We start from the raw sequence: 24,584 nt of genomic DNA, 5'->3' as shown, positions 1-24,584 counted from the left end.
CTCCCTAAAACCCATACAGTCCACGAAGGGGGTGTTCCTTGATCAGCCGGCTCTGGTGGCTTGGGGACTTCTGTCCCTGGGCCCCACAGAACTATAACAACTGGAGAGGCAGTTGTTGGCAGGCTCCCATCCTGAGGGCACTGCACAGGCAGTAGACTGAAACATACCACTGGCGTGTCTGGACAAAGGTTTATTTAGTTGTCCTGGAGCTTCAGCCTGAAGGGCAGTCTTCAAGTTTGCCACACATCTACAGACTGCGCAGGGAACTTAGGTCAGGCAATTCCATTTTTGTAATCTTTCTAAGTCTTGCTACAGCTTGCTAGTACTTCCCAGAAAGGAGCTTGTATACCTGTCTGGAGCCCTGATTTTTACAACAGTTGTCCAGAGGACTCTTCCAGATCAACTGGTTTGGAAGTCAACAGGGTTTACAGTTGTGGTGCCTCAGGACTTTACATACTTGCTCACCTTAAAAGCTTCTGCCTGAGAGCATGGCTTCCAATCAGCCTGAAACTAAGTGTTTACTGAGATCCCTCCCTTTGGAACACTGACAAATCTTAGCACTCCCGCTGGGATCTCCACTGACAAATCCTAGCACTCCCCTTAGCATCCAACTGGGATGCAACAAGAATAAATCAAGCTGCTTAGCTGATCACAAAGGTTCAAGAGACAACCAAGAGCTAGGGCAAGGTTGAATGATAATGTTCTTCTCCTGACACAAGGCCACTCCTTCAAGACTGGGAGAGACAGTTGTTTTACCTAATACATAGATACAAATACAGAGAGTCAAGCAAAATGAGGAAACAGAGAAATATGTTCCAAACAAAAGAATAAAATAAAACCCCAGGAAAAAAACCCTTAATGAATGACAAGTAATTTACCTGATAAAAGGTTCGAAGTAGCCGTCATGAAGATGTTCACTGAACTCAAAAGGATGAATGAACAGTGAAAATTTCAACAAAAGACATAAAAATATAAGAAATTACCAAACAGTAGTCACAGAGCTGAAGAAGGCAATAACTGAACTGAAAAATACACCACAAGTATTCAACAGCAAACTAGATGAAATGGAAGAAAGGATCAGTAGAAAACACAGCAGTGGAACTCACCCAAACAGAGAAACAGAAGAAAAAAAAACAATAAAAAAAATGAAAGCGGTTTAAGGGACCTGTAGGACTGCATCAAATAGAATAACATTTGCATTCTAGAAGTCCCAGAATGAGAAGATAGAAAGAGGCAGGAAACATATTAGAAGAAATAATGGCTGAAAGCTTTCTTAACCTGAGGAAGGAAATAGACATTCAGGTCTAGAAAGCCCAGAGAGTTCCAAATAAGATGAACCCAAAGAGATGCACTCAAGATATATTATAATTAAAATGTCAAAAGTTAAAGATAAAGAGAGAATCTTAAAAGTAGCAAGAGGAATTTCATACAAGGGAAGCCCCATAAGACTATTAGCATATTTTTCAGCAAAAACGTTATAGACCAGAAGGGAGTGACAAATATATTCAAAGTGCTGAAAGGAAAAAAACTTCCAACCAAGAATACTCTATCTGGCAGGGTTGTCATTCACATTTGAAGGAGAAAGAAAAAGTTTTCTAGATAAGCAAAAGCTAAAGGAATTCATCATCAAAAGAAAGGACATTAATTAGTTATACACACATACACACACACATAAAATTATTGTTATCATCAAAGTATGATAAAAAGGACATTAATTAGTTATATATATATATATATATACACACATATATAAAATTATTGTTATCATCAGAATATTTGGGATCTGACTAGACATTTTTCCAAAGAAGACATACAGGTGTCCAAAAGGCACATAAAAAGATGCTCAACATCACTAAGTATCAGGGAAATGCAAATCAAAACCACCACAGGATATCACCTCACATCTGTTAGAATCGTAATTATCAAAAAGACAAGAAATAACAAGTGTTGGTAAGAATGTGAAGAAAAGGGAACTAATATGCATGGTTGGTAGGAATGTAGACTGGTGCAGCCAGTATGGAAAACAGTATGTATATTTCTCAAACAATTAAAAATAGGGCTACCAGAGAGCTACCAGATCCAGAAATTCCACTTCTGGGTATTTATCCAAAGAAAACAAAAACAGTAATTCAAAAAGATATATGCATCTCTATGTTCATTGTGGAATTATTTATAATGGCCAGGATACGGGAACAACCTCAACATCCATCAACAGATGAATGGATGAAGAAGATGTGGTGTATACCTGTGCAGTGGAATACTACTCAGCCATAAAAAGGAGTGAATTCTTGCCATTTGCAACAACTTGGATGGAATGTGAGCATATTCTGCGAAGTGAAATAAGTTAGATGGAGGAAGACAGATACTGTAGAGTCCCGTGTATATGAAAATCTAAAAAACAAACAAAACAAGGCAAAACTCACAGATGCAGAGAACAGAATGATGGTGGGGTGGGCAAAATTTGTGAAGGGGATCAAAAGGTACAAACTTCCAGTTATAGAATAAATAAGTTATGGGATGTAATGTATAATGTAGTGACTATAGTCAATAATATTGTACTGCATGTTTGAAAGTTGTCAAGAGAGTGAATCATAAAAGTTTTATTGCAAGAAACAAAATTTGAGACTCAATGGTGATAATAGTAACTGGACTTGCTGTGATGATCTTGCAGTATATGCAAATATCAAATCATTACATCGTACACTTGAAACTAATATAACTTTATATGTCAAATGATACCTGATTATAAAAAACGAAGACATGGTAATCTTAAAAGTTTAAAGATACAAAGTCAAACTTCATGCAGAGTTCAAATTATGCAGAGCATAAACTAAAAGAAGTGCAAAGAGAAACAGACAAATCCACAGATATAATTGGAGACTTTCACACACCACTATCCACCATTATTAGAACAAGTAGACAGAAAAGTAGTGTGGGTAGAGAAGGCTTGAGCAACCAACTTGACCTGAGATGTATCAAAACTTCACCCAACAAGTGGGTACAGAATACATCCCAAGATAGACCATATTTGCGACCATAAAATGAACTGAAACAATTTTAAAGTAATTGAAATCATATAGAGTATGCCTTTTGATCACAACAGCATTTACCTAGAATATACATACTGTTTTCCATACTGGCTGCACCAGTCTGCATTCCTACCAACCATGCATATTAGTTCCCTTTTCTTCACATTTCTGAAAAATGTCAAACTTTTGAATATTCAACACACTTCCAAGCCCACAGGTCAGAAAAGGAATCACAAAGGAAAATAAAGATATATTTTGAATAGAACTCATTGCACATGCTAAAATATCAATGAGGTATTATAGAAATCTCTTACCATGTACCTACTTATCATTTACTTAATTATCAAATGTCTTTACGAACCGTTAGCTCAAGGGCTGACTGCTAGAGCTTTGTCTGATCTTGAGTGGCTGAATGCATGTTCATGAATGTTAGGTCAGCAACACTTTTATTTTGCTTTGTCTTAGTCTTTTTTTTCCTCTGCTCTTTCTCCCGTTACTTGCTCAACTAAATTGAATTAATATTTATTGTTCACGTATTAAGTATAAAATTCATGCTAGGTGCTTATGAGATTGTGAAGATGAATAATGCAGGACTTCTGATTTCAAGAAATTGTATTATAGCCATTGTATACTTAGATCTGTTGCCATACCTATTAACTCTCAATTCACCTTTTTTCTGCAGCTTGTTTAAAATAGTATTTTAAAGAACTGGCAAGTTCTTCCTTTCATTCTAGTAGGTCGTAGATTTGTTCATTATATCTATAAACCTTGAAGGTCTTGGGTGTGTGCCATTCCATTCCTAATTTTTAGGATTCAATATTGATTCTGAGACTCTGCCAAGGGAAACTTTAATTAATTTTTGACAGACATATTAAAAATATGTCTCCTAGCTTGATTCTGAGTTCTTGCTTCCTGATGTTTCTCTTTCCTTTCATCCCAAGAGAAAAATATCACGATGTTCTTTTCCTTAATTGTGGCGAAAATGATTGCATGTAGCTGACATTTAAAAAACCGCAGCCACTGGAAAATCTGCACTAAAGAACAATAAGCAAAAAGAACTCCACTGAGCCATTAAATTGCTGTAGTGATAAATTCTACCATCTTATAGATAACAGTTTTTCTTTCAACATATACCTCAACATATTCAGGAGAGCTGTATCTTACTTTGAGATTAGATATTAAAGTTCCAGAGAGTAAAGTGAAAATCACATATAGTTAAAATCACTCCTAAAAATTCCTAATATCAGCATCACTTCTTTACTTTAAGACATGGGCTACTGAAGGTTAAAATGCCAATGATTTGTTTTTCTTGGTGTTTTTCTTGGGCAGTGGAAGCCAAGGCTATTTTGAGGGCGAGGTCAAGAATAGAAACTGATAAATAATGATATCTTTTCTCTCTCTCTCTCTTTTTCTCTGTCTCTCTCTCTCTCTGTCAGCTAAAAATGCATAATTAATTTTGAGCAGGTGAAATACGAGTATAAATTCATTGTCTCAAAACTTAATATGAGAATATGTGTTCTGGAAAGAAATAGTTTAGTTATGATCATACTATTAAGTTATATAGCAAAAAATTACATGGCCCAATCATGAATCTAAAATTGTCATTCTGTCTCAAAGCATACTATTTCACTGAGTTTAAAGCAGAGTTTTTAAAAATAAAAGGGAACAGTTAAACATTATCAAATGCTGGCAAGCAGCTGTACTTTTAATATAAAGCAGAACTTTGAATTTACCTCACCTGACTTCAAGGCGATTGATCTTGCCATTCTGGGCTGCCTTCCTTTCAGTGAGAGCCCCGAGAAAATATACCCCAAAAAGAAACACAAGAGGACGATATTACAAATGATGCTTACTTGTTAACACAGTGATTGATCTGGATGGCTTGGTAACCACATTTCCATTTACCACTACCAGAGTGATTATGTAATAAAGGCCATGATAATTAGCCTTAAAGGTAACAGGAGGAGGCAAAGTGCCGTTGAATTCCTCAAATTCGAAGAAGTAATTTTTTGATTCCCCCGTTATCTTCACGACATACACAGATGATGGACTCGTGACATCTGAAGCTTCTAAAGAGACAACGATGCTATTATCATCTTGAACAGTTACGCGGAATGTTGTGGCATTCTGTTTGAGAGAAGAGAAAAAAAAAAGGACATGAAGGTCAAATTGAGATTATTGGCAATAAAATTATGCTGAGATCATTTTTCCAAAACTAGTATTTGTGATAAGCATCACACAGGTATTTTAGCGTTCAGGGAAAAGCAGGAAGAGAGAGATTTAACCCTCTTATGACTAATGATCTTCTCAGGCTTTCGCTTTTGATTCTTCTCCATTGAAAATCTGCTTTCCAGTTCATGGATTGTGTCGTGTAACAAACACAACTAAAAAATCGTGGAAATGAGTAAAGAATGAATGAATGAAAATCATCTTGCACTGAACTTCCAGAGAAGTACTTGGTTTCAGCTATTCTGGAGAAACTATATGGTTTGAAGCACTCTATTTTACATCGGAAGGAGTAATGCCGTGGGAGTCCCAGGGAAATTCTAAAAGCATGTTGTAAGGCAGTTATTTCCTCTCTCACTTTTCACCTGTCAGTTCTGAAAATAAAGTCAGGACTGAGAATCCTGTGATAATCCTCCTCATTAAAGGCTAGCCAATCTTTAGTAAGAAAAGCTAAAATGCTCTTTGAAGAAGGAACCAGAATGAGGATCACTGGGATCTGTGGGAACGGCAGCGGTTAGGGGAATGAAAACTGCTCCAAGTCTCTAGATAAATGTTTATGGACAGCATTTGAAAAGTCATTGTGTACTTGGTTTAAATATTCCTTCCTGATTCTTTCCCGTACTGCACAAGCAGATTCAGTCCTTCTGCTCTCTGGTATCAAACAAGACTCATATACTTTATATCAGTGCTGCTCCATTTTTATTTTTTAATTGTTTTATTTTTTTAAGTTTATTTATTTTGAGAGAGAGCACGTGCATGTGCACACACGCGCGTGCACAAATGGGGGAAAGGCAGAGACAGAGAGGGAGAGAGAGAATCCCACGTGGGCTCCGTGCTGTCATTGCAGAGCCCAATGTGGGGCTCCATCCCAGGAACTGTGAGATCATGACCCGAGCTGAGATCAAGAGTTGGATGCTTGGGGCCCCTGGGTGGCTCAGTCGGTTGAGCGTCCGACTTCAGCTCAGGTCACGATCTCACGGTCCATGAGTTCGAGCCCCGCGTCAGGCTCTGGGCTGATGGCTCAGAGCCTGGAGCCTGCTTCCGATTCTGTGTCTCCCTCTCTCTCTGCCCCTCCCCCATTCATGCTCTGTCTCTCTCTGTCCCAAAAATAAATAAACGTTAAAAAAAAATTTAATAAAAAAAAAAGAGTTGGATGCTTAACCGACTGAGCTACCCTGGAGCCCCACTGCTGCCTTGTTTTTAATTTATCTTCTGGGTCTGTGGGGTCCAAGGAAGTTATTTCACTGCTCTGAACCTCAGATTTCTCTTCTGTGAAAGTGGGACACAAAAACTGCTAATACTTGTTTAGAACTTACATGGATCCAGATATGAAGCTATGTAGTCTATAAACGTGATCATCTCATTTAATATTCAAAACGACCTCATGACATAGGTATTACTTTTCAATCTCAGTTTGTAGTTAAGGAAACTGAGGCTCAGAAGGATGAAGTCACTTGCCCCAGGCCACACATCTAGTTTGGGCTCTTAAGCACTTATCACACAAGTACCAAAATTGAGTTCCATTATTGTTCCACATATTTATTTATCTTCCCCTCTTGATTTCTTTTCCTAACACTGAGTCTGACACACATACACAACTGGTAAGTCTCTGCTAAATGAATGAAAGCATTGCTGATCGCATTAATTATACGTGGACATTTGCCTCTGAGAATTAACCTAACGGTACCTCACACATTGTCAGTAGCCAAATCATGCATACAATACATATATCAGCTCCCTAAACGAGGTTAAAGTGTACCTAAAAATGTTTTTTCTTATTATTTGGATTTTTTAGAAATCTAGTGTTTACAGGTCCTCATATTTGCAAGGAATATCTGGCCATTGACAGAAGTTTAATTCTATGTTAACATTTAGTAGATTTAATTGTGTTTATGATATTATAACCATACTAGACCCCAAATCCTCTAGGGCCTGGGGCTGTGTCTCATTGCTAGCTGCATCTGGAGTTCTAGGACCACTGCCTGGCATATGCTAGGTGCTTTGTGATCCGGTCAGTCATAGGCAGGTCTCTCTAATATAGAACAGTCAGTACGGACTGATGTTTAAAATGTACTTTTATCTATATTGTCTCTCATCCTCAGACACATGGGCAGATTTCTAAAATCGTGTTCTTTTGGTAAACATAATAAACATATAGAAAATGGGACCCATTCATATTGCCAGTGATCCAGACGGAACTGTGATGCTAAACCAAGCATTGAATATCCAGTAACACTGAACTCTGGCTTTTATTAATTATTGGTTATAAATACTGGTTCACCAACTCAGAAAACGGTTAAGTTTACAAACACCAGGTTCATAATGACAAGAGTTTTTTGCTCTATGTTTTATTTATTTTTGAGAGACAGAGAGAGAAAGCATTGGGGGGGGCATGAGCATCAGAAGGGCAGAGACAGAGAGGGAGAGAGAGAATTCTAAGCAGGCTCCACGCCCAGTGCGGAACCCAACTCGGGGAGCCATCTTATCTCATAATCGTGAGATCTTGATCTGAGCCAAAATCAAGAGTCAGAAACGTAACCAACTGAGCTACCCAGGACCCCTGCTCTACGTTGTAGTAGCCAATAACAAAGTTTTTGAGGTAATGAAAAGAGGGATAAATAGACTCAATTTTGTAAAGTGTTTAAGAAACATATATCTAATGGGTCATGATGCTTCACAGACAGTGCAATCTTCCAGGGAAAGAGACTAATCTTCCAAAATCTAATGACAGCTTTGGGCATGATTGTATCAGCCATGAAAATAAGTATTGGCCCATGTGCTCCCAGGTTGCCAAAAATAAATCAGGGTAGGCTAATCAGATTCAGTCAGTGGGACTAATGAGAATAAGGCAGCAGGCCAAGTGAGTCTAGGCAGTGAGCCTAAAGAAATGTCATCATGCTATTTCTTCTCTGTCCTCTTTGCTTCAGCTTTTCCTGGAACCTATATTCAGGAGAAAATACTGAATGTCTGCTACAGACATGTAATCCTTGCTGGGTACAGCAAGAAGGAAGACTTACAAGTAATAGAAATGGATAAACTTAGGCAAGGCCAACATGGATTTATTTGGTGGATAGAGAAATATTTAAAACTTTTTTTTTTTGAAACCGAGTAATAGTATTGCTTGACTCCGCAATGAAAATATTTTTACTGAAATTTCCTTTGCATAATAAAATTTAATACAGAAATTTCTCCGCTCCAACACCCTCATTTCACACTTGAGAGAACAGCGGTGCAAATGTCACACAGCTAATTGATGTCAGAACAAGGTTTAGGATCCACACATCCTTACATCTCCTGGTATTTCTCTTTCATGAACTAGAGGTAAGTTGCTTGAGGCAGCAAAGGGAGCCTGGGTGCTTGGCCTCAGTAAGGAAGGCGGAGCCCAGGAGCCTATGACCTGTTCAATGGTCAGTCCCAGGGAACAGAAGCTACTGGGGACAGAGCGGGCAGCCCTAAAGAGCAGGAAAATGCAGGATGAGTGCCTAGAATGTGGGACAAGGAAGAGAACTGGCCTCAGAGATGTTGGAGTCAGACGTCTTAGGAACATCTCTGATAAACACAGCAACTGTTATGTACTGATCCCCTAATCTGGATCAGGCTTTGCACTTGGCATTTCATGTTTTTTGTTTTTTTTTTTTTCATTACAACAATCTTTAGAAATAAGTGTCATTTTCCCTATTTTACTCAGAGAGGTTAAATAATCTGCTTAAGAACACAGCAATAGACTTGGAATCAGAAGGTTTGAGTTTCTATTCCTTTGCTGCAGCCTATTATCTGAGAACACAGGGAAACAAGATCTCTTAACTTCATCTTCTTAATCTGTAAAACAGGGGTGATTCCTATAACTCATGGGCTTTTAGTAAGAATTAAATGGCTCTTATAAAAATGTTAATAGAATGAACTCAATAAATATTGGTTGTACTTCAAAGGTTCTGGTGTTTTAGTTAAGTGCTGAATCCCTCAATGACCATTAAACTATAGAGGTTCTATAAACATCCATTTAACTAACTTCAAAACTCTTTGGGACTCTGTAATCGTGTTCACTTGATGTTATATTTACAGAATATTGGAGAGCTATCCATTTTGTCAATTCAACAACAAACAAACACTAGCTGAGCTCCCACTTGGTATCAGATATCTTGCTGGGTGTTGGCGACAGGCTCTGAGGGGCACTTGAACTTCTGGAGCATGGACTCTAGTGAGAAAGGCTCACTCAAATGCATAATTTTAACACTATGTGAGTACTGCTAGTTTAGTTACAGACTTTGAAAGCCTGTCTGGTTGATGCCTGTTTTTTCTGCCTGGCTGGAATCCCTTCTTAGATTGCACCTCCTTATTTTGGAGCACTGTTTCTTTCCCACAATAAAGCCAAAAAGGGGTCCGATGGGGGTTGCTAATAGTGCCCTACTCCCAGGTCAGTACCTTGACTCAGTCTGGGTGAATCATATTGCCCAGTCCTCCCTTCATGGGGAGAGCCATAGGGAAGCTCATGTGGACCAAGTCAGCCAACTAGAATGCTTTCTCTGAAATTTTATGACTGGAATTAATGGGAAGGGGCTTTTTCCCCCTCTGGTGCCAAGTATGTATGGATGTAAATCTGGAGAAGTCAGTATCTATAATTTATGTCATGAAGAAAGAATTGGGGGAGAATCCCTGATACGGTCTGAGGCCCTGGTTTCAGACGTTCTATGGCCCCGCCCCTGGGCAGTTTGGTGACCTGAGTGAATAAATTCGTTTATGGCTTACGTCAGTTAAGCTGAACTTCCAAAACTTACAGTCCTGGTCAATACAAGAGAATTGTTCAGTGCTATCGCCATGTAGAGAAGAAAGCAATTAATTTGGCTTCTGTGATGGGCGTGAGGGGAAGGTTTCAAGGTGGAAGTGATGCTTGAAAGAGGCTCAGGAGTTCACCAGGGAAACAAAGGTCAGAGAGTCATCTAGAGAAATGGGAAGAAAAGACTCCACAGTTCTCTGTGGTGGCTGGATCATAGTAGGACCTTCAGAGGGGAGGGTAGATAGCCCAATTCAAGATGTGAATTTGAGTATTTCTTGGACCAAAAGAAATCGTGGACTGTTTTAATGCAGAAAAGTGACATGATTAGGTCACAGTTTAGAAAGGTCAATATAATTAGGAACATGGGCCAGTATAGTTAGGAATTGCCCGAGTAGGACCACCTAAGGCCAGTGGACTGTTAAGGAGGCTGTTACAACCATTCAGGGAAGACCCGATGAAAGTCTAAGAAAATGCTGCCTACACCAAATCTGCCTGTGTGACCTGCATCCAGAACATTATCAATGCTCCACTGGTACCCCAATCAATGATTAGACTTATGAGAGGGCATTTTAGGAGGAACAATTAGAATATTCTGCTGTGCTAAGGTTACCACATAAAAAGTAATGGGATGCTCAATTCTTTAAAATAGTAATATCAGTGGTGTCCGGTGCTCATATAGCATTTACGGCCATACTTCTCTGCAGACGCTATGTAATTCATCCGCTTAGCCTCCTGTGCAGCTGCAGGAAAACTTTTCCAGCAACATCTTCTTTCCTTTTGGTTCCTTCAGGAAGATCAAAGTCCCAGAGCTGTCCTGACAGGACCGAGCTCCTCCTGACACTTTCTCAGAATTATGCACAGCACTCTGTCGGAAATCGTCAGAACAGAATTTGGATGTTGATCTCAAAGGCTAGGGATGGCCTCCCACTAATTTTCCATTATTTGTGAAACCTTCAGATGTGTCTTGAGCAGCAAGCATATATCAGGAACGGTGCAGGATGCTGGGGACTCACTCTATGTAGGAGTAAAGAGGAAGACAGGTAGTATGTGCCTTTGTCCTCGCGAGCACTGCGTCTGACCAAGCTTAGCGATGGTGATGATGGTAAGGATGATGATGAAATCACAGTAAAGAACACTAACTTACACAGCTATGCGCTTGGTATGTGCCGCCAGAAACTGCTGTGAAGCTCCTCCAGCAAGTTGCTGGTATTTACAATCTTCTGTGTAATACCAGATTTCTTTGTATGTGACCTAAATGTATGTTTTCGGGTGGAACATGTCAGCTCTCCCTCCATGCCCGAGTCCACATTCGTGACAGTTCAACCTCCATATTTTACATGCCTAGATACCTTCACTTCTGTTTTTATGATTTCATAATGCAGAGTCCTCATCTCTTTTGCCTCTTTTTTGGCAAAGGGGTCCACACTCACACGTCAGGCAGGTGATATAAATGTGAGAAGCGGTCTAGTAGAACAGGATTGATGGATGAAATAGTTAGCAAACGGGAGGGTGCACACATTACCTAAAAGCGTCCTTAAAATGCACAATTATAACAAAATAAAACTATGCTGGCCAAAGAAAACACATTTGAAGGTCAGTGTCAGCCCAGAGGCTGACAGCTCATTACACCCGAACTTGTTGCATTGCCGTTTCCTTGATCAAACACCTTATCTTTGGACCGGCAGCTTCCGATCATGCTCTTTGCTCTGCCGAACCAGAGTGCAGAATGGTAACAGAATTCCGTTACCCCCTATGCATTCATTTAAAATAAATACAAATGGCATTTCCTTGTCAAGTTGCCATGTATGTATGTGTTAACTGGCATTTTATTTTTATTTATTTTTCAGAGAAAGAGAGCGTGAACACATGATGGGGGAGGGGCAGAGAGAGAGGAAGAGAGAGAATCCCAAGCTGGTTCCTGTGCTGATGTGGGGCTCGATCTCCCAAACCGTGAGATCGTAGCCTGGGTTGAAATCAAGAGTTGGACGCTTAACTCACTGAGCACCTCAAATGGCATTTTATTATATACATATGAATGCAGTAATGATTTCCTGATTCCCAATACGGACTTGTGGTGGAAGCTGTACAGAACTCTTAATTTTGGAGATTAAATGAAACATGCCTAAGGAAAGAACTTAATCTGGCATTTTTAAGTTGGAAGAATTATGTTATGCTGCAGAGATGTGCCAAAATTCAATGTGATATTTAGGAAAACAATAACAACCATATATCACATTTTATATTTCATAAAGCACTTTCAAACACATTTTCTCATTTAATCCTCAACCCGTCTCGTGAAATCATCATCTCACTTCACAGATGAAAACACTGTGGTGCAAAGAAATTAAATGGTTTCTCCAGGCTACTCTGTTATAATGGGGAGGAGCTGGCGCTCAAGGCAATTCTTTTCTTTTTTTCTTTTTTAAGTTTATTTGTTTTGAGAGAGAGAGTGAGAGTGAGTGTTGAGTGAGTGGGGGAGGGGCAGAGAGAGAGAGAGAGGGAGAGAGAGAGAGAATCTCAGGCAGGCTCCACACTCAGGGCCGAGCCTGATGCAGGACTCGATTCCACAACCCTGGGATCATGACCTGAGCTGAAATCAAGAGTCAGTTGCTTAACTGACTGAGCCACCCAGGCACCTCAAGGCAATTCTTTAACTGCAAATTTTATGACTCTATAACACTACAGTCCCCAGATTGTAAGATCCTGGAGCCAGAATGATTTCCCAAACACTACTTTTCATATCTGTATTTAATTGGTGGTGAACTCCCTCAGCACAGACCATGACTTATTCCTCTAGATTATGCTTGATAGATACTCCAAAACGCTGGTGTCACAGAAGAGGCAACTTTGAGACAGAAAAAGAAATTCTGGAGACAGGCAAACCCGGGTTCAAGTCCCACTTAAGTGATACCTTCACATTTTGACTCTTTGAACCTCAGTTGCTTTGGGCAGATGGTGGTAATACTAGAATGACTGGGATTTTGAAGAAAAGCAAACAAGACTATATGTGTGCATTATTTAACCCAACACCTACTACTTAGTAGATTCTCCAAACACAACTAATTGTTACTAAGAAATTTCTGATCTGCATTTTCACACTGATTTTCTTTGGAACGTGTAAATTTTAGAAGTTGTATCTTCTTAGGACACTAACACCATGATTTATACATGGTTCAGCAGCTCTTCTGCCTTTCAGGCTATTCATCCAGCAATCAGTATTACCCCTTTTTGTGGCATCATGAACAAGAGCCGCCAGTATTTCTTTTTCTCTTATGCCTGCGTATAAGCCTGAGCTGCCCTAGTTGACTGAAGGTTACCATGGGAACAGTTGTGAAGCTGTGCCTGGCTGATGATTGACTCAGGAGGAGGTGGGTCCACAGTCCAGGAAGCCACAAAATACATTTGTTCTCAACAGTTCAATGATCAGGCCACTCCTAAAAATAGGCAACATTCTTCTGGTTTAATGTTTTTACAAAAAATAGGGGTTCCTGGCAGGTTAATTCTATCCGTGAAACAAGTGTTACTTTCATAAAACGAAGCACTCAAAAAACGTAATTTTGCTTGAATTTATTATTCCCCAAACCTCTTTTCTATCCTTACCAGTATTCATAGTTTTAAAAGAGTGTTACCTAAGAAAGATGCTTCTGAAAAATGTAGCTGTCCCACTTATTGAAAGATAATGTGGAAGATGATGGTGCTAATCATTTATTTTAGAATGGATGAGTTCAGTCAAATTTCCCCACAGGCATGAAGTGTCTCTCCAACTGTGACACCAGTTAATTAAATCCTGATGATAGCTAACAAAGAGTGCAGTCTCGTTACTAAACATGTAGTTCACAGCATATTTAGATGTGACCTTCATGACCTTTTGTGAGCACTGACCTTTAATGCTCCTGAGTTGTTAACATCCTCAGCAGCAAAACTGCCAGACCTTCAAAGCATATAGTTTCCTGTGCCCTCTGCCGTCATTGGGGTTTTATGGTTTTTTTTTAGAAGACTGATCCGTCCGTGCCAGATAAATTCAAGCTCAGAAGTTAAGGGAGATGAAGTACATTACTTTACATACACGCTTCTGGCTCGATGTTTACCTTCATGTAGTTTTTGAAAATTGAGTGCTTGCTGTATGCGTGGTGCTAAGGATACAATGATTGAGAAAAGAAATCTGGTCATTGTCGCAATGGTCTTTGGAGTCTACAGCAAAAGAGAAGAAATACACTATTTTAAATAAATGAATAATTACAAGTGTTGAGAAGTGCATAATGATGAAAGACCTAGCAGGAGGATCTAATTTGGAGGAAGTAAGAGTTCACACAGGTAAGTATAGGCCTTAAGTCAGAGTTGACCTGATGAGGAGCTGGAGAAAGAATAGGATCTCTAAAAAATGTTGAGCCTTATGCTAAAGGCAATGGGAAGCCACTTATAGGTTATTAGGAGCGTGAAATGACTGGCTTGCATCTGTAATAGAAGAATATATTATGTTAACCGGCTGGTTCTCAAATTTCTATTGGGGGGACTTTTAATAGAAAACTACTTGGTAACGAATGAACCACCTGGGATGGAAGGGAACACTCTACAGATGTGAGCACAGGCATCTAGGCAAACAAACAGAAACAAAAATAAAAAAGGTCAAACAAGTTACAAGGAAAGCTTCAAGTTACAAAGAAAAGAATGGCTTCATTCCAGAAAGTAAGAGAGCGAGGTAAGAGGGAAGGGACTAGAAAAAACAGAGAGGAGAGCCAGCAGGATGGTGTGATGCTGGCATAGGGAAGGGAAATCAGTCAGTGGAAATATCCAGATGGAGGAGGTCAAAGAGCACTTTTAAAACTGGAAATGCCTAATGTTCCACTTGAAGTTAGCATTTTGTATAGTAAACACATCTCCATCTTCCCAAGTCCCAACCTTTAATAATATCTGCCATACTCGCAGATGCTTCGTGTGAGTGGGTCATTTGTGGAATTTGCAGAGAAGGCTGAGTTTCCCATCCATGTGTTAGGACACAGAAGCCCTATTTGTGGAACTTGGCGCCTGAGGGAGGAGAGAGTGAGAAGGCAAACCTCCTGGAAAGTGACAAAAATCCCAAGGTAATGTGAGCTTTCATGGGACATGGGAAGGGATTTAAAGCTAATTTCACTGAGGCCCTCCAAGGGGCAGGAAGCTCCTTCTGGTTATGTTGCAGAGAGCTGGTTGGTGAGGACAGGCAGAAATAAGTGTGATCGAAGTATTCTATTACGGATGCGAAGGTGACTAGGACCAAGATGTCAGCAGAAATTTAGACAGTGTGTTCCACAGAACTCAGTGACCTGAGATTCGAGTTGGTTGTGGTATGGATTTTATACACACTCATCATCGTCATCATCATCATCATCATCATCATCATCATCATCTATAGGAAAGACTGTCAATATTAGGGTCAGAAAAAGGGTGACGTGTATCATTTCCTCAGTTCAGTTTGATGCATAATGGAGTATGAGATGCCTGTGGACATTCAAATGCAAATGCCAAGTAGCTGGCAAGATATATGGATCCAGAATTCAGAAGAGAGCTCGGCATCAAATATTATTTCACGGATGGCAGCTGGGGCCCTGGAAATCAAGGAAATACCATTGCATGGGACTACAACAGCTACTATTAAGAAAGCTTATACATTTAAAAAAATTTTTTTTAATGTTTATCTATTTTTGAGACCAAGAGAGACAGAGCACAAGCAGGGGACGGGCAGAGAGAGAGAGGGAAACACAGAATCTGAAACAGGCTCCAGGCTCTGAGCTGTCAGCACAGAGCCCAATGAGGGGCTTAGACCCACGTACCGCAAGATCATGACCTGAGCGGAAGACGGACTCTCAACCGACTGAGCCACCCAGGCACTTCAAGAGAACTTATACTTTTATTAAGAATCTACTTTCTGCTAAGAACTATTTAGGCATTACTTTGCTTCATCTTCTTAACAACCTTCTGAAATAGATATTATTATTTGTATTTTCCAGATTAATAATTGAGCCTCAGGAAGATTTAGTAACACATCTGAGGAAACACAGCTTTTGGGTGGTAGACAAGAGAATTAAATCCACATGCCTTTGAGTCCAAAGTCTGTGCATTAACACTGACCCTACACATGCCTCTGTTACTGCCATGAGCTGCATTTCAGACCATCTTTTACTTTATTTCTTTGCGGCCAAGAAGGATGAATGTCTTTTAAGATCACTCATCTTTATTTCATGGGGAGTTGCGGGGCATTTGGCTGTAGTAGGAATAGTGACTTAAAGGCAAATAAGTTGAATATGAATATCAGTTCCATCACACAGAGACCTCTCTGAACCTTAGTTTCTTTATAAAATGGGAAAAGAGTGCCTACTAAGAATGTTATGAGAATAAAGTGAAACAAATGTACTTAAGATACTTATTATATTTTATACCTTATACATACTAAGTACTTAATTTTGATGGTTTAAAAAAAGTGGAAATTACACGCAATGAATCTTGCTAAGGAAGCTCTTGTTAGCTGCATCAAAAAGCTTTCTGATTATCATAAGAAACCTAACAGACAACAAAAGGAATTTAAGTTTGCACTTGCGTAAGAACCCTCCACATCGTAACAAAACCCTAAAATAATAATCACTCAATTTTTCAGTGTGCATTTTTCAGGAACAACAGTAGCTCACATTTGATGTTATTTGAACTAGTGACAAACATAATTCTATTAGAAACATTATTTCTTACTGTTCTATTAAAATGGCCTCTAAACTTGCCTGACTTTCTCCTATTTTTTGTCTTCTTCAAATATACTGAATTATGAATAGTAACAGAATTGTGATGTTACAGGATCTTGGTTAAACAATAAACTTATGAAAATGGGATCATGAAGAGTAAAGAACATACAATTTAGGGTAAAAAAATTTGGCTTACTAGATTGCTGACCACAGGCAAGTTATGTAGCCTCTCTGAGACAGTTTTATCATCTGTAAAATGGGGTTTTTCTCATCTTCTTTCAACTACATTTTTGTGGTGACTCTATAGGATAATGTTTGTAAACTACCTACCTGGGTGCATTCTAAGTGCCCCTAACACATGGCAGAGTTCTGATCATGTGAATGTTCCAAGTTAAAAACCTCAGGGAAAATCACTGAGCTTAATATTCACTATCAAATAAAAACCAGATTCTTTAGCTTGACACTCAGCCCCCTCCACAGCCCGTCCCTGTTTACAACTCTATCTTATCTGCTGCTGCTTCTCGGTCAAGAAGTTCCACGAACCCCTGAAAACCCTACACACTAGTCAAGCCCCCCATTCCCTATGCCCCAGGTGCTCTCCTCTGGGTTCTATTCATGCATTCCTTCAGCCCTCAATATCCCTTCTCCCACTTTCAATGTCCAATTCTATTTGACACTGACATCTCCATCAAATGCCACCTTCTTTGCAAAGCCTTTATAACCATCCCATAAAGAATGGGCTCTCTCTTCCTGTAACTCACAGCCCAATGTGTGAAGGACACATCACTTTGCACATGGGATCACACGAGTCTAGTAACAGGTACACTGTTCCTGCAGTAAGAAGTGGAAATAATTTCAAAGGGCTCTTCTCGTTTACCAAAATCCCGCTATCCTCACGTTAAGTATTTATAGCATCCACTTAAACCATTTGAAGTTAACATTTCACATATTCATCTTCATTTCACAGTGTTAGCTTGAAATTGTCACCATTTCTTACTTTCCACGGTATGAGTAATATGTTCAGCCAGCACTGATGCTATTTTGAATTACAAGAAGGCTAGAACAACGATCTGATATTTATGTTTTATAAATGAAGCTCAAAAATATCTTTGTCTTTGGGAACAGCTGTAAAAAGACAGTATGCAATTTACTGCAGCAAGTGAAAGGGTTCTATTCTTTGGAAAAGGATGGCATTTATGGAAATCATGCTGTGGTATTTGGTAAGGAAATATCATTGGTTTTACTTGACACATTGCACTTGTTGCTAATTGGCATTTCCTCATTAAATATTTTCTTGTGGCCCTGTATAATATGTATTTTACAAAGGTGAAATGTTTGCCTCATTGAGAAAATCTTAAAAAGTGGTTTTGACCATTAGAAAATGTCGATGGTACAGAATCTAATGTCAACATTGAAAATTTTTCATAGGATTCTTTACAGAAATGTTTAACTCTCCGTATCTTTGCTGATTAGTTTAAGGTTTCTGTTCTTAAAGGCAGCAGCTGCTCTTGGTTGCCTGACACAAGTACCTTATGTCAATATACAATAATCTACGCTGTTTACATTCAACAAAAGATCTTTATTTACAAAGTTTTTATTCAACTCATAATAAAGATTTAGTAAAGTCACAGCATGCAGCACTTTTATCAACAGCTGAGTGTGGGATCCATAGGATTTTTTAAATTAGTATCAATGTGCTTTAAGTTCCGAAATATGCCTTTATTTTTTTAAATTTTTTTCATGTTTATTTATTTTTGAGACAGAGAAAGACAGAGCGTGAGCAGGGGAGGGGCAGAGAGAGAGGGAGACACAGAATCTGAAGCAGGCCCAGGCTCTGAGATGTCAGCACAGGGACTGACGTGGGGCTTGAACTCACGAACTGTGAGATCATGACCTGAGCTGAAGTTGGATGCTTAACTGACTGAGCCGCCTAGGAGCCCCTGAAACAAGCCTTTCTTATCTTAAATGCCTTGAAATATAATATTTATGATCAATATTAATTTTCCATTTACCAATTACTCTTTTTCCTCCTCCCTGAATAATATTCCCTTTCTTGCTTCTTCTGTACATCTTGTTTTTTCTTTCCATGTTTTCCTCTTTGTATTGCTTCTCATGGTCTGCCTTGTGCTGTGTTTGGTTAGTTCTATATATAAATTTCCTGCTAGATTTTAATCTCCTAAAGACAAGTATTCAGATCTCACTTACTGTCTATCAGAGTATGTTTCTATTTGAACTTAATAGATATTTGTAAACTTAAATCATCCATCCATTCATGTACTCTACACTTACTGAGCCTTTCATGACATATTCCTACCATGTCTGTACAGCCTATTCTTATGTGTCTGAGTATTTATTACTATAGTTCAGTTTCTGGATTTTTAAGCCAAAATCAGTATATTTGTATTACAGAAATAAAAGAATACTTGGCCAAACAAAGAGAGCTATTGGAGAAATAGGCAAGGAGGCAGGTGGAGAGAAAGAGGGAATCAGATGAAGCACAACAATTAAAGAAATACAAGGAAATAGCGGGTGGGAGACAGCGAAAAACAAGTGTAAATTGGGGAAGAGTAAAATAGTGAGCAATAAACCAGTGACAGAATAACATTGATCTTGTATCTTTGCTGGTCATGAATTCTACCTCTGTGATTATTTAATACTTGACAGAGAAAAAAAACCAAGCTAAATTTGCATTAATATCTCAACTCTTTCCTTATCCACTGTCCACCTTCCTTTTCTCTCCTATGATTACATTATAATTTGTTTCTGCTTTGCAGAGAATACATTCTTAAAGACTCATAGATAAACCATTAATAAATCCTACGTTGCTATGGGAACTAATAGAGATTTAATGGTCTAATTGCTCATGCAGAGGCTGTCCATCCACTTGGCTAGAATGGTGCCATGGAAATTCAAATATTGGATGAGTGATTGGACTTTAGGACCTCTTTCAATTCATAACTTTGAAGAGTTATAAATTAATAAAAGCTGAACCTATGAGTAACTTCTAAGAATATTAAGAAATGCATGCCAGATTTCCTTTTAGGCTATAAGTATCCAGGATCTGTTTTCTTCAAAATGACAATTTCTCTCAGGCCTTTTCCATTAGCTTTAGCTTTGAGGAAACAAATCATAGAACATTTACTGGAAGAATTTAATCATAGCTTATGATAATTCAATACAATATTTTCCAAATACATTGCTGCATAATTTATAATAAATAGGATTAATTATATATATTTAGTACATAACAATATGATTCTCTACTTCACTGGAATAAAAAATACCATTAATTTGATCCATTTGTCTAGTTGATTAATGTGTCTACTTCTTTGTCTATTCCCTTTAGCATTCAAAATAAGAAAGAGATTGTTAGTTATCAGGTAATTATAATTAAGCCCATACTAACTGCTATCATTAAAGAGAGAAAAGAATAATGACAATAGTAATAGCCAGCATATCTTAAATGCCTAATGTATGCTAGGGTTTATTCTAGGTGCTTTAGATTAATTATGCCTCATCCTTAAAACAACATTTAGAATTTACTATTATTATTTTATCAATAACTAGGAAGTGGAAGACCAGGAATTCAAATAGGAGTAATTTGAACAATAATTCATAGTAGTTGACTGGTGTGAGCTACAAGGTCATGGTTGTGAGCCAGAGGGACTGGTTTCAGACCTCAAGAAGGTTAATTCTAATGGGCAATAATAGTAAGAAGTGTCAATATTATGACAAGAAGCACAAAGTACTCTGGTAGCAAGAACACCTTTCCTAGTGATGGGGAAGTTGGTGCTTGAAAGATAAATAGGACTTGGATTGCAAAGAGGCCAGAGTATGGGGGATATTTCAGGCAAGAGGGGCTGGAAAGGGGAATAGAGGACAGTGCAGCACCTTCAAGGAGCAGGAAGGGCCTTGAAGGCCATGTCCAGGCATTTGGGCATTATCTTAGGGCCACTGAAATGTGAGCATGAGATGGCCGTGAGATTTTCTTTTGAGAACAAAAGAACTATTGGTGGTGTGAACCCAAATTGGGGGAGATGAGCACGAAGCAGGAGATCAATTAGAAGGCCGCGGTAGTAACTCCAGGAAGACTGGCCTGGATTTTGCAGGAGTGAACGAGACGAGGGGCACAATGAAAGATCTATTAAGGAGGTAATAGGAGAGTGCCTACAGGTGCTCAGAGTGGGAAGGAGCTTTAGACTATGTTGTCCAAAATCCTTAATACAGATGAGGAAACCCGAGGCCCAGAGGCGAAAAGGGCCTGCTTAAGGCTATCTGGCTGATGGGAGAAAGACAATGTTTTTTTGAGTACAGTTGACATGCTAATGCTGCATTAGTTAATGTATACAACTTAGTGATTTCACAAATTTATATATAATTTTACATTGACCACAAGTGTAGCTACCTTCTGTCCCAATTACATCACCAGTACATCACTGACTGCATTCTTTTTTAACAAAAATTTTTTTAAATATTTATTTATTTTTGAGAGAGACAGAGACAGAATGTGAGTGGGTTAGGGGCAGAGAGAGAGGGAGACACAGAATCCAAAGCAGGCTCCAGGCTCTGAGCTGTCAGCACAGAGCCCGACGCGAGGCTTGAACTCATGAGCTGTGAGATCATGACCTGAGCTGAAGTTGGACGCTCAACAGACTGAGCCACCCAGGAGCCCTCATCACTGACTGTATTCTTTATGCTGTGCCTTTTATTCCCTTGGATTATTCATTCTGTCACTAGCATCTCCTTCATCCATTTTGCTCAACCCTTTACCCCTTCCCCTCTGTGAACCATCAGTTCCCTGTATTTATAGGTCTAACTCTGCTTTTTGTTTGTTTATTCATTTTTTTAAGGTTCCACTTATGAGTGGAATCATATGGTATTTGTCTTTCTCAGACTGACTTATTTCATTTAGTGTAATATCCTTCAGGTCCATCCATGTTGTCTCATACGGCATGATCTCATTGTTTTTTATGGCTGTGTAATATTCCATTGAGCATGTATATGTGTGTCTGTGCATGCACCTTTATACACACCACATTTTCTTTTTCCATTTCTCTATTGATAGACATTTAGGTTGCTTCCACATCTTGACTACTGTATGTAATGGTGCAATAAACATAGGGGTGCAGATGTCCTTTTGAGTCAATGTTTTCATTTTCTTTGGGTAAATACCTAATAGTGGAATTATTGGATCATATAGTATTTTTCTTTTTAATTTTTTTGAGGAGCCTCCATTCTGTTTACATCAGTAACTGTACCAATTTACATTCTTACCAACACTGCCCAAGGGTTCCTTTTTATCTACATCCTCACCAACATTTGTTATTTCTTGTCATTTTGATTTTAGCCATTCTGACAGGTATGAAGTGACATCTTATTGGTTTTGACTTGCACTTCCCTGATGATTAGTGATGCTGAGCATCTTTTCATGTGTCTGTTGGCCATCTGTATGCCTTTTTTGGAAAAATGTCTATTCAGGTCATTTGTCCATTTAAAAAAATTTTTTTAACTTTTATTCATTTTTGAGAGACAGAGAGAGACAGGGAATGAGTGGGAGAGGGGCAGAGAGAGATGGAGACACAGCATCGAAAGCAGGCTCCAGGCCTTGAGCTGTCAGCACAGAGCCCAATGCGGGGCTCAAACTCACCAACCACAAGATCATGACCTGAGCTGAAGTCGGCGCTTAACTGACTGAACCACCCAGGTGCCCCTCATTTGCCCATTTTTTAATTGGATTGTTTTTTTTCAGCGTTGAGTTGTATATGGTCTTTATATATTTTGGATATTAACCCCTTATCAGATACAGTAAAACCTTGGATTGCAAGTAACTTGTTCTGCGAGTGTTCCACAAGACAAACATTTCTAATACATTTTAACTTGATAAACAAGCTTTGTCTTGCAATACGAGTAATACATGACACTGAGCATCACATGATCACAACTGAGCCAATGGTTTTTCTCTCTCTCTCTCACTGTGGGATTGTGGGTGCTCGTCTCCTAAGCTCAGATGCCCAGTCTCAAGCTGAGGTGTTTGGCAAGAATCATTGATTTTTCAGAACATTGGAAGGTGCCCACAACGGGCACTAGTGAATTTTTTGTCACTTCAAAGCACCTATGGACAGTCCTTTGCTTTTCCATACAGGAGTAAGCTTAGGGATGCTTCGCTTCATTCTAGGTCAGGCTGCCTGCAGATATAGACCCTTTCCTCTGCTGCCTTACTGCCAGTTACATTAAATACAGTATGTGACAGGACTTTATTCATACTTTAGCCAACATCTGTTAGTGATAGTGAAAGTCGACCTACACAATAACCCTCCTCTCTCATCTCCCTCACACCAGCCATGAAGGTTTTCAAAGGTAAATGCAGATTAATTTATTTTTCTTTATATTTTGTATTCTCTTTATTATTTTGTATTATATGCAGTATTGTAATTATTTTTATTTGAATATTTTTGGGTTGTGGAATGAATTATCTGAGTTTCCATTATTTCTTATGGGGAAATTCGCTTTGATATATGAGTGCTTTGGATTACAAGCATGTTTCTGAAACGAATTATCTTTGCAAACCAAGGTTTTACTGTATATCACTTGCAATATCTTCTCCTATTTAGTAGGTTGTCTTTTGGTTTTTTATGGTTTCCTTTGTCATGCAAAAGCTTTTTGTCTTGATGTATTCCTAATAGTTTGTGTTTCTGTTTCCCTTGCTTGAGGAGACATGTCTAGAAAAATGTTGCTACGGCCAGAGGAAGACTCTTTAAGTGCAGGTCTCCTTGAACCCTCTCCAGTGATATTTCCATTGCAATGTTTTACTCTCCAAAACCTACCAAATCAGTTGACTTTTTTTTCTTCCCGCCATAAGAAAATGGACTTAGATGGGCTTTCTATGCGTGCTATAGCGGTATAATCAAATCTGGCATGTAGGCGAGTGGTCAGATTTGTGAGGCTATTGTAAACAAGTGAGTGCTTTCCAAGTGGCAAAGAAGACTGCCTTCAGAGATTATCATTTTTTTTATAATAAGTGAATAAATTAAGAACAAAAACCAAGAAATTGAGATTTTTTAATGTCATTTATTTTTGAGAAAGAGAGAGAGAGAGAGCAGGGGAGGGGCAGGAAGAGACAGAGACAAGGAATAAGCAGGCTCCAGACTCTAAGCTGTCAGCACAGAGCCCGATGCGGGGCTCGAACTCACAAACCGAGAGATCATGACCTGAGCCAAAGTTGGACACTTAACCCACTGAGCCACCCAGGTGCCCCTGGAGTAGGGCTTTTCAAACTTAAAGGGCATATGAATTCCGGTGGCCTGGGATGGAGCCCATGATTCTGCTTTTCTAACAAGCTGCCAGATGTTGTTAATGCTTCTGGTCAACAGCACATACTGCACGGCCAGCCCTCACTTTTCAGTTTTTACTCCCTGGTTATAGGCATGGATAGTTAATCAGCAAAGCCAGGAGCCATCTAGGTAAAGTGGAACTGAAAAAGTCAGTCCTTCTGACTGGGAGGCATTTGCAGGGTGAAACAGGTCACTGAGTGGACAAGGCAACTCGCTGATACTCTATTGTGAAGTCATCTTCGGGAAAGGGTGGTTCCCACCACTGGAGCAACACACAGATGAGGCTCAGAGGCTCTAAATGCAGGGGAAACACTAGCCATGTGCCACCACAGTTGACAAATCGCCATGACACCCTGAGTGTCATCCTGGGAGCACAAGACTTTGCTTTAGGTGCTTCAGTTCAAATCCTGTTACTCGCTTTATGACCTATGTTACCCTTTAAAGATTCTGAGCCTTAGTTTTACTCAATTTTATACTTTAAGCTCCAGTTTTTGTCAACATTATGTTTAGAATTATT

The 24,584-nt window shown here is 39.1% G+C and overlaps 1 protein-coding gene across 2 annotated transcripts in view; it reads right to left on the bottom strand.

Moving 5' to 3' along the window:
* Nucleotides 1–24,584, bottom strand: part of PTPRO (protein tyrosine phosphatase receptor type O) — a 242,162-nt gene that overhangs the window by 102,859 nt on the left and 114,719 nt on the right. For both annotated transcript variants that reach the window (XM_023256797.2, XM_023256798.2), the window contains exon 2: nt 4,883–5,156. In XM_023256797.2, the coding sequence (XP_023112565.1) occupies nt 4,883–5,156 (274 nt within the window). The remainder of the gene's footprint in view (nt 1–4,882; nt 5,157–24,584) is intronic.

The sequence above is a fragment of the Felis catus genome, chromosome B4 (assembly GCF_018350175.1).
Source record: "Felis catus isolate Fca126 chromosome B4, F.catus_Fca126_mat1.0, whole genome shotgun sequence".
Classification (NCBI taxonomy): domain Eukaryota; kingdom Metazoa; phylum Chordata; class Mammalia; order Carnivora; family Felidae; genus Felis; species Felis catus.
The sequence above is the reverse complement of the archived record's forward strand: the minus strand, read 5'-3'. Positions and strand labels throughout refer to the sequence as shown.